We start from the raw sequence: 10,466 nt of genomic DNA on the forward strand, positions 1-10,466 counted from the left end.
TTCTTGGTTTCACTAATAACCGTCATCAGAACTTCACGTGACGACTGGCTTAATCTGAATAAATAGAACCTGACTGTTCGTGAAGGTAAGTAGTCTTGTAGTCTTACGTGTTTACTTCTTGTGTTACATAAAAACTGAGGGAGAGAGAATCAAAAGAGAAAGTAACAGTATTTAACACAAAAACCAAATACCTTTCGCTCTTAGTGAGCTTGAAGGCTTAAATGCTAAAGGTTAAAAACACTTGTTCAACGTTTATCGTGTTTTAAAGAGATAAGGTAAGTCGAGAGCAACAAACACGGAAATAACACAAACGACACTTTGTCTTTAATTTCCCTGAAAAACGGTACAGTAGAAATGCATGAAACTCAGCATGTTCAGAGTCACTGTGAACAAGAGTGTACTGGACATATTATAGAAGCTACACAGAAGTTTATGTTATATAAATGTTAGGATTTGCATCTGTGCAAAGCTTCCTTATAGTTACCTCTTCACTAACATGCAGTAGAAACGGGTCAAGTATATTATTAACAGTGAGAGACTTGAGTGTTAATTATTCAACACTTTAACTAACACTTAAACACAAAGAGCAGCACACGCATGGTGGATTGTTACAACATGTTTCTGTCAGCCTGTTTATCTTGTTCATGTAAACGATACGCTGACATGTTATTTTACACTTCTTAGACTTTGGCCCCTAAAAGTCAGAATCAAAACAATTTTTTTCTAAAAAATTAGACTTCCTTTCTTGTCATCTTCCCTGTTTTTGATGTATTGTCTTATTTTGAATGTACATTTTGTTATAATGTTGATGTTGCTCCATTATTTGGAAATGAAATGTTTGTTCACTGTTGTTCCCCATGTTTGTAAAACTTTGATATTTACATACATGTGTTTTTGATTCATACGTAGATTATTGAATAATTGATCATTTAATGTTCACAAAAGATACTTTTTTTATTTAGGGTCATTAAGCACCACCTGGTGGCCAAAATAAAGCTTTCACTGTCATTCACAGGTGATATTGTAGTTTTCTTGTTAATGTTTCATGTTTACTGTCAGCCTGTTTATCTTGTTCATGTAAATGATACACTTAACTCTGAAAACTGCATTGTTTGTGATCAAATTAATACAACAATAATAATAATAATTAAAATAATGGTTTTTGGCTACATTTTAAGAACCCCACATGTGTACTATTGTACGACCTTAATGGGAGCAGCCCAACCCCTTTCTTTTTATAGGAGACTCCCTCCCATTGGCTCCTCCGCAATTTCAAACCAACACAGCATTGACTGCAGCTATCAGACTAGTCTTCAGAGATAATGATATGATAAATTTCCTCCATAGTCTCAGATTGGAGAAACTTAAGTCTTGGAAAACCTGAGTGGAAATAAAAAGGAAAACTAAAAATATTCTCTTCATGTGTAATAAATATCTTGTGACAAGATGTTTGACATATGATGTGAAAGTGAGGTCTGTCTGAACACTGGCTGTCAGTACCATGTTCACTCTACCAATTATGCAGCAGAAATCTAACTGCAGTTCACTTTATCGCGGTGAATAATTGGGAATAAATCACTTAGATTGTAGAACCTGCTGAGACGAGAGCCTTTTTTTTTACATACAAGAGAAATAACATTTTTATAAAACCAAAATACTGCATAGATAAAAAGAAAGAGAGAAAAGAAAATACAAAAACAAACATTGACACAAGTACATACACAATTCAAACTACAACACTGGGCTCTGTTGGAGTTTACTGGTAGTTTTTAAAGTTTTCTTCTTTGTTCTCTTCATATACAGATCTTATATCTCCCTCCTCAGCACAGATCTAATTGAGATGGTGTCTTCAGCACAAGAAACTCCGCCAAACACTCTGTCAAAATGTTTTCTGTGAGAAAACCTTTAAAAGCAGCAACTTTGTTGGTAACGTATTTTTAACCTCATCTCTCTCTTACTGTTTGCTGTTTACCTTTTAACTCAAGCATAGATGTCATCACCCACTCAGTAGAGGGTTTTTTTATGTGGTAGTGGAGTTTGGCCATGAGTGTGAGAGTGGATGGCTGTTTGACTCTATGTGATGAACTGACGACCTGTGTAGGATAAAGTGGTAGAAGATGGATGGATGATGGATGGATGGATGGATGGACGGACGGACACCAGTGTGATTGGCAGCTGTATCCTCCAATAAGAGCCTGGTGGCAGTTGACGTCTGTGGATTAAACACTTCACAATGGGAGTTGATTTGGCAACAGTAGCTATAACAAGCTAAAGAGCTCATTTTGGTCTGGTCATCCTCGGGGTATCCTCTTCTTCCTTTTTCCTTGAACACCTCGCCTCTTGTCGTCAGTCATGTCAACATTTCTGATCAAGAGATGGGGAAAAAACCTTGCTCTGTTCTCCACAGCTCTGCGTGATCAGTTTCTGCAAAGGACGTACACGTTGTTATCCATCTTATTACCAGGCGGGAACTGAGTGCTGTCCGAAGTGTCCACCTGGTAAGATTCCTCCGAGTGATCAACCATGCTTAACCAGAATGACAAACTTATACTGACGTCAGTCTTAAGGCCTGTACATACTCTGCAAGAACAGAGACAAGAAGAAAGTAAGTTGTGGCCAGGACATTACATACTTCACGAGAAACTCGAGAAGTGCAGACATCTGGTAAATCCTCATAGGGAATGACAACGTTTCCACATTAACCACACACAATCACACAATATATGTCGGACACCACACAAGAAACAATCCGCCCAGACGATGTGTCGAGAACGAGCTGCAAGAAAGAGAACAGAACGTCTGTGTTCTTGTGGAGAATGTGCAGGCCTTTACCCCCTCAGGAGTGACACTGGATTGTGTACTGACATACTGTGAAAGAGGGGCAGATATTATTAGATTGTTCTTCTTTCTGTGCCTTTCATTCTTTTTAGTATTGTTATTTTCGTTAGAGTAGCGGCTGCAGTCTTGTTCTTGTAGCCGGAGAATAAGGCTACGTTTACATGATGACGGTCTGAACAGAAGACGCAAAAGTGGCGTCTTCACTTTTTGTTCCACGTTTAGACGAGCGTTTTCGGGAGGAAACCTGCGTGCAAGTGTGTGGGATTCGATTGGGTGTGCATGCCAGGCGGCTAGGTGGCGCTGTGATACACTATCACACAACACCGCCATGTATGAGCGCATGCGCAGAATCTTCCTTTCTCCGCGAAAAGCAAAACATCGGGAAAAAAATGCCTGTACGTTTATTAGAGCTGCCAGAGCAGCTTGAAGGTCCGTCCCATGGAAATAATCCGACATGTTTGTTTTAGAGTTGCACGATACCCACAGTGCCAAATTGTAACGGTTCCTACTATACTAGAAATTCTTCTACATCCATGAGGCATGACCAACGGACGTCAACCAAAATGCCTCTGTACACAACAGACGTTGTTGTTGTAGTTTTCTAGGAGCAATGGCCGTCTCGTAATAGCGTATTTGTTGTGTTCTGTTTGGTTATGTAGTAAAGTAAAAATCCTGAAAGGGCATTATGGACAAAATCATTACAGCCTTCTTCATCTACCCTTCTCTATCAAGAAATAACTGACAAGGGACCAAAGGAAATTGTGAAATGCTGATTGTTTGGACAATGGAAATTTGCTTTTCTAAATAAAAAACAAAACAAAAATGTTTTTGTCCTGGCCTATACACACTTTCTACAGACTTAAGAAAACGTCATTGTTGTTTCTCACAGAGTAATCATTTTAAACACGTTATTCAAATGAAAATGAGAATAATTATGGTAAAATTACCTTTCCCTCTGATATCGTGAATCATATCTCAATCACAATCAGATATTTAGTCCAAGTCGTTCACCCCCAACGTAGCGTTGAAGGTCCAGACTTTAGTGTGAAAACAAATCAATCTAAGGTTAAGTACAACAATGAAAGCACCCTTAAATATCTCCATTAATACCAGGTGTTACTGTAATATTATGGCATTCATGGGGCGACGTAGGGACGAGGGAGGGAGAATACAAATGGTAACAATGTCCCGGAAGGTCCAGCAGCTTGAATTATTTTTTGTCTTATTTCCTCTTCCTGTTTCTTTGCTGGATAATGTGTCAAATTTCCTTTCTCTGTCCCCCTTTTGATAGAGGGAGGCATTGTTGGTTTCTCTCTCTGGAATTGCCTCATCCTTCTGTTTTGTATTGCCTATTTCCTCTGGTATCATTCCTAGGTAACCACTGTGCATGTGTGTGCATGTGTGTGCATGTGTGTGTGTTCACTCAGGACCTTTTTTCTGTCCGAAGTGTTCACCTGGTAAGATTCCTCCGAGTGATCAACCATGCTTAACCAGAATGACAAACTTATACTGACGTCAGTCTTAAGGCCTGTACATACTCTGCAAGAACAGAGACAAGAAGAAAGTTAGTTGTGGCCAGGACATTACATACTTCACGAGAAACTCGAGAAGTGCAGACATCTGGTAAATCCTCATAGGGAATGACAACGTTTCCACATTAACCACACACAATCACACAATATTTGTCGGACACCACACAAGAAACAATCTGCCCAGACGATGTGTCGAGAACGAGCTGCAAGAAAGAGAACGTCTGTGTTCTTGTGGAGAATGTGCAGGCCTTTACCCCCTCAGGAGTGACACTGGATTGTGTACTGACATACTGTGAAAGAGGGGCAGATATTATTAGATTGTTCTTCTGTCTGTGCCTTTCATTCTTTTTAGTATTGTTATTTTCGTTAGAGTAACGGCTGCAGTCTTGTTCTTGTAGCCGGAGAATAAGCTGTAAAGGTGAAGGCCCTTGCTTTACAGCAGCCGGAATGTGGAATAACATTAATAACACAAACAAAAATGAACCACAAAATCAAAATACACATATTCCAAATACAATATCAAAATGAGTGTTTTGTCTCCTTATCAGGACATTTCAGCATGTCCACAGACACATTCATTTGTTTTGGCTGTTTGTTGGTGGAAAAAACCCCAAAACCCTAAAAAGCTTTAAACTTGATTTCTTTCTTTTATCCTCAGGAGAGTATGTAAGAGCAGACTGCTCGGATGAATCCAACACTAAGTGTGAACCCTGTGAAGACAGAACCTTCAACGATGGTTACAGTGGACTCAAACAATGCTATCACTGCACAAGCTGTGCTCCAGGTAGATGTTGTTGTTATCATGTTTCCTTCAGTGTTTTTAATTCAAGGCAATTAAAGGCTGTCTAATGGTGTGATAACTCAGCAAACATGTTCCTAAGACAGGGGTACCGAACCTTTTTTAAATCTACCTTTAGGGTTTCTAGTCTGCCGAGATCTACTGGTTCACGTAGTCGTTGTTTGTCGTTTGTCGTTTGTCGTTTGCCGACAGCCTTTCAATGACGGAAGTACAATGTACATGGAAATAGTATTTTGTGAGTTGTTGAAACATGGCAATTTATGCACTTTCCTACCTTGGTGCTCTGGCACTAGGCTAGTTTCTTGCCCGAGGACCGGCCCCCGCAGACGTACTTAGCTCTGTGTGTGAAGTTTCAGGTACGCATTTAAAACACACAAAGCTCTTGGCATGGCTGGTTTTGGGGGTATAATTAACAAACGGAGGCTGTTGAAAGTCGATAGGTGGCGCTGGTTCATGAAATAATGTTGTTTTAGCAGCTCATTTTAGAGGCAGTCCGATATAATCTGATATGCGTTTTTTTGGCTTCAATTTTATTTGTATAGCGCCAAATCACAGCACACATTATCTCAAGGCACTGTACATGGACAACATCATCGAGAGCAGAGAAACCCAACAATTCACACAATGAGCAAACACTAGAGGCCTCAGTGGAAACAAAAAGTCCCTTTTAACAGGAAGAAATCTCCGATCTCGTGGCCTCAACTCTCAGTTTAACATCACATGTCAAACCAGTGACCGAGTCACAAGATAACTGCACATGATGAAAATATTTTTATTTTTCCTTTATACTTCCTTGTCTCAGTGAGACTTGACTTCTCATTTTTAGTCTCCACTCTAGTGAATCCAAGTCAATTTATAGATAGGATAAACTTATCATATCATTATGTCTTAAGACTTAAGACTAGTCTGACATGAAATGCTAAAATGAGCTTTAAGAACTGGAGTTTTGTGTCTTTAAAGGATAGTTGAGCACTTTTAAAGTGTTGATATATGAGGTACTTACTGTATATAAAAAGTTAGTTTATGAGAATTGCTATTTACAATCTTTTACTTCAGGGAGCTGGAACGTTTTAAACCATATAGTGTTTAAGCTTCCTTGTGGTTGTTGGTCCACTGCTCACGTGGTTGTTATGTTTGTGTTTTTAACACCAAAGTCACAAAATATCACGTTTGAACTAAAAGAAAAAGGCAGTAGTGGACCAAGAACACCTGAATGCCATGATTGATGATGCGAGAGTGACCATTTTTATAAAGAAACAAACTTCTGGTGAACGCTGAGATTAAGCAGCGAGCATAATATTATGACCTAATGGACTCAAACTGACTCTGATTAAACGCCTCAACGTCTTTAGTGTGGAGACACACAAGAGGAAGTGATGCAAATGTTATTTTACACTTCTAAGACTTTGGACCCTATTTCTGTACATGAAGCATTTTCTAAAAATTTAGACTTCTTTTCTTGTCATCTTCCCTGTTTTTTGATTTATTGTCTTATGTTGATGTTGCTCCATTATTTGGAAATGAAATGTTTGTTCACTGTTGTTTCCCATGTTTGTAAAACTTTGATATTTACATACATGTGTTTTTGATTCATACGTAGATTATTGAACAATTGATCATTTAATGTTCACAAAAGATACTTTTTTAGGGTTAGGGTGATAAATTTGAGCAGGCTTCTTCTCTGAGATGTCAGAAATTAAGCATCATATTCAAGCAATAGAACTATTGTTTTCTGTTCAGGAATGTGAATTAAATCATTTTAATTTGCCTTTTTTTTGTAAAACGGTAAATTTGACAATAATAATTGTATTTTAGCATTTAAAAATGTCATTTTGCTTAAAGAGCTTCTACATACTGCTGTATTACAGACAGACAGACAGACAGACAGACTACTTTATTAATCCCTTTGGGAGGTTCCCTCAGGGAAATTAACAGCTCCAACATCCACACACAGCACTGTTAAAAGAAACTGTTACAGAAGCTCTTGTGTCCTTAGATAAAGTTTTATGTGTGGCAATGGAGTGAATGTGCTTCCGTCATGTGATTCCTTCAGTGATTACCTCTGTGTGTTGTTGACAGATTCTGGCCTGAGGATAGCCCGTCCATGCACAAGAACACGGGATGCATTCTGTGAACCTCTGGAAGGATTCTTCTGTATAGAATCCAAAGGCTTATACTGTGAAGCAGCAGAGAAACACAGCCAGTGTAAACCAGGACAGTACATCAAAGTTAATGGTATGTATACGTGTGTGTGTGTGTGTGTGTGTGTGTGTGTGTGTGTACAAATATTATTTTAGGTAAAAAAAATAAAATGAAACCATTCTAAATGATGAGGTACCGACAGAAGGCAAACTGTCATGACCCAAATCACAGCTGTCATGTGATTTGTGACTAATTTACAGTCACATCTGTATTTATTTGGAATTAGTAAACAAACATTTTCCAAGTAAACTTGATTTTATGTGCGTTATTTAGAACGGAGGCGCGAGTCACGACCTATTTGTGTGTCCCGACCCAGTGTTTTGGAACCACTGAGCTGGACCGCCTTTTAAAATGGGCTGGTGATGGAAATTCACTTAAAAACCCGTCGTCCCTCCCTCGGGTTTTATTTTAAATGTTTTCTTTGACACTTTGAATGTTTGTGTCGGATGTTTTGATGTGATTTTAAACTTGTATCCCATCATTCTGTGTTCACTCCTCACTGTATGTGTCATTTGCATTTGTACAGGAACAGCGTTGACAGACACAGTTTGCGCTGACTGCAGTGCCGGGACATTTTCAGATGGGACGTTCACCACTTGTCGGCCGCACACGCAGTAAGTGACGCTTTCACGACACGTCCATCCTAAATCAGTCACAACATTACATTTTGTATTTGTATTCAGAGTGTGGACGTGGGACGGGTGTGGCCTTGGACACTAGACAGAGGGGAGCAGACTGGGTTTGGACAAACATCCAGAAATGACTTTTTGGGCTTGGAAACTTGTCAAACTGACATGGAAAATTCAAGTTCTTTCAGTGAAATACGGTGTGTCCATGGGGCCCGTGGAGGATAAAGCGGTAGAAAACAGATGGATGGATAGTTTAGTATTTGCTTCCTCCTGTCGTGTAACGATAACTTGCTGTTTTCTTGCTGTAACCATAAATGAAGTCTACAAACACCTGTGACAGGAAAAATCCTGTGTGTTGACTTCAGGTCGAGCTAGAGTCGGGTTTTTATACAGAAAATGCTTTGTTTTTAGCTGCAGGTAATGTTTGTAGTGTCCTGAGAAAATGTCCCTCTGTTGTTGCAGGTGTGAAAACCTGCTCAGAGAAGGAACTGCTTCAGCTGATGCTGAATGTGGGGAAGATGGTTCAAGCATCAATGTCACTGTCGTCGTCGTCGTCATCGTCCTTCTATTTATTTTTTTATGCACTGGTATAATTGCAGCTTTGTACTTCAGGAAGAAGAAACGTATATCAGGTAGGGTCTGTGTGGAGTTACAGATGTTAACATGGTTCAATGAAAATGATAATGGTTTCTGCTGAGTCATGCCACTGTTGAGATGTTATTCATTGTTTTTGTTTGTTACAGACAAACGTGTAACTGCTCCACCACGGGTATGTTTGTTACTTTCTTTTTGACGCCGTGTGTATGATTTGCTTTACATTGTGGGGGAGGAGTCTTAGTGATGATGCGCATTGTAACAATGTTTATCTCAATGACGACAAGAAAGAGAAAGTCTTAATACTGAGGTACCAGAGGGAAGAGGGACAGAATGTCAACAGCAGCGATGGATAGGTCGTTTGGTGAAAGATGACATCACTGATAATTATTCTTTTTTCTTTTTTTACATTTCTCTTAAAAGGGAGAGGAAAACAGAATGATACAACCACCAGTCTGAGCAGAAACAGGTGAGACAGTAGTGTCATCTTTCTGTGACGTAGTAAACAGTATGTACAACTGAGTGTTTTCTTTGTTCTGTAAGTCAACACAGAGGAGATGATGGCAGGAGGAAGGACAGCTGTCTGTTCACTGCAGAGTGAATGTGTTCTAATATCCAGTTCTAACCTGCTGGGTGCTGTCACATTTTCTTTGTAGAGTACAGAAATTAAACTGCTGCTGTCTCTGTGAGACTGTGGGCAGCACATCACCCTCACACTCAAGATTCAACCAGCATTTGCCTCGGTGGCCCCCTGAGCCACGGACTGTCCAAGGAATGCTCCGTAATAACAAGGATTTCATGAGAAATTTTGCAATTGGCTGTCTGAGACAACAGAGGCGTCTGACAGGATGGTTACGGGCGTCCAGTGAAGCACCAATGCCTTTCGCTTTCTTCAAAACAGACAAATGCAATGTGCTCCATATCAAGAGAAGTTTGTATCTACACCAACAAACCTGGAAGAACAAAAAAACATGGAGGATTCAATGCAGGAAGTACAACTCCAGAGAAAAGACGACGCTACGGAAGCTTATTGCTGCCACACATACAAAAAAAAGTGGAGTGCTCAGTATTACGTTATAACGAGAAACTATCTCTAAATAACAAGATAGTTTCTCATTATAGCGAAATAGTTTTTCTCTTTTTCTCGTAATACTGAGCACCCCACTTTTTTTTGTATGTGTGGCAGCAATAAGCTTCCGTACAACGCTGACTGACAGCAAAGGTGAAACTGAAACTTGGAGCTTTTTTGTTCACCACTTTTAGTCGAGTTGTGACCAAAAGGAACCATCGATAAGGAAGTGTGGGGTAGAAGGGGTCAAGCTCTACTCAAGTTGTCCAGCAGAGGGCACTGTGAGGGCAGCTGACTCCGGGCTCTTGGAAACTTTCAGTGAGTAAGATGAAGGGAAGTTAATCTGGGAGTTGACGACAGAAGAATAATGTGTCCCTGGATCGTAAAAAGCACGCCGCTGCATTATAAGTATCAGATATATTCAGTCTGTCACATGTGTGATATATCGGGTCGATCTCCGTGGATTTGTGCATAGTTCATAGTGAACTCTAAAAGGGTTGAAACAGTGCTGGTCATTGTTGCTGCATCTTTTCCTGCCAACATGAAGGTTCAAATGCCCTTTAAAGTTGTGGAGCCCAGACAAAATGTCCCAGTGTAGACAGGTTTGCATGCTTTTTGTCACACACACACACACACACACACACACCTCTCTATTCATGAACAGCATTCTTAGTGAGGACAGTGTTGCAACAACTGGTGTTACGCATCTGAATTATCCTCTGAACTTTGAACTTTGATTTACCTGTGGATTTATGCAGTGACAGTGTTGTAATATTGGGTTCAAAGTCAAAATTAAGTTATAA

General features: G+C 39.7%; 1 protein-coding gene across 1 annotated transcript; it reads left to right on the forward strand.

Moving 5' to 3' along the window:
- The first annotated feature begins 4,320 nt into the window (after positions 1-4,320).
- On the forward strand, positions 4,321-8,752 carry LOC131468183 (tumor necrosis factor receptor superfamily member 14-like). The gene is made up of 5 exons (XM_058642175.1): positions 4,321-4,352; positions 4,919-5,154; positions 7,249-7,404; positions 7,898-7,985; positions 8,463-8,752. Exons 1-5 carry the CDS (start codon positions 4,321-4,323, stop codon positions 8,695-8,697), a joined length of 747 nt encoding a protein of 248 aa, XP_058498158.1. The 3' UTR covers positions 8,698-8,752.
- Positions 8,753-10,466: the final 1,714 nt, after the last annotated feature.

This window comes from Solea solea, chromosome 11 (genome assembly GCF_958295425.1).
Source record: "Solea solea chromosome 11, fSolSol10.1, whole genome shotgun sequence".
In the NCBI taxonomy this organism is placed as follows: Eukaryota; Metazoa; Chordata; class Actinopteri; order Pleuronectiformes; family Soleidae; genus Solea; species Solea solea.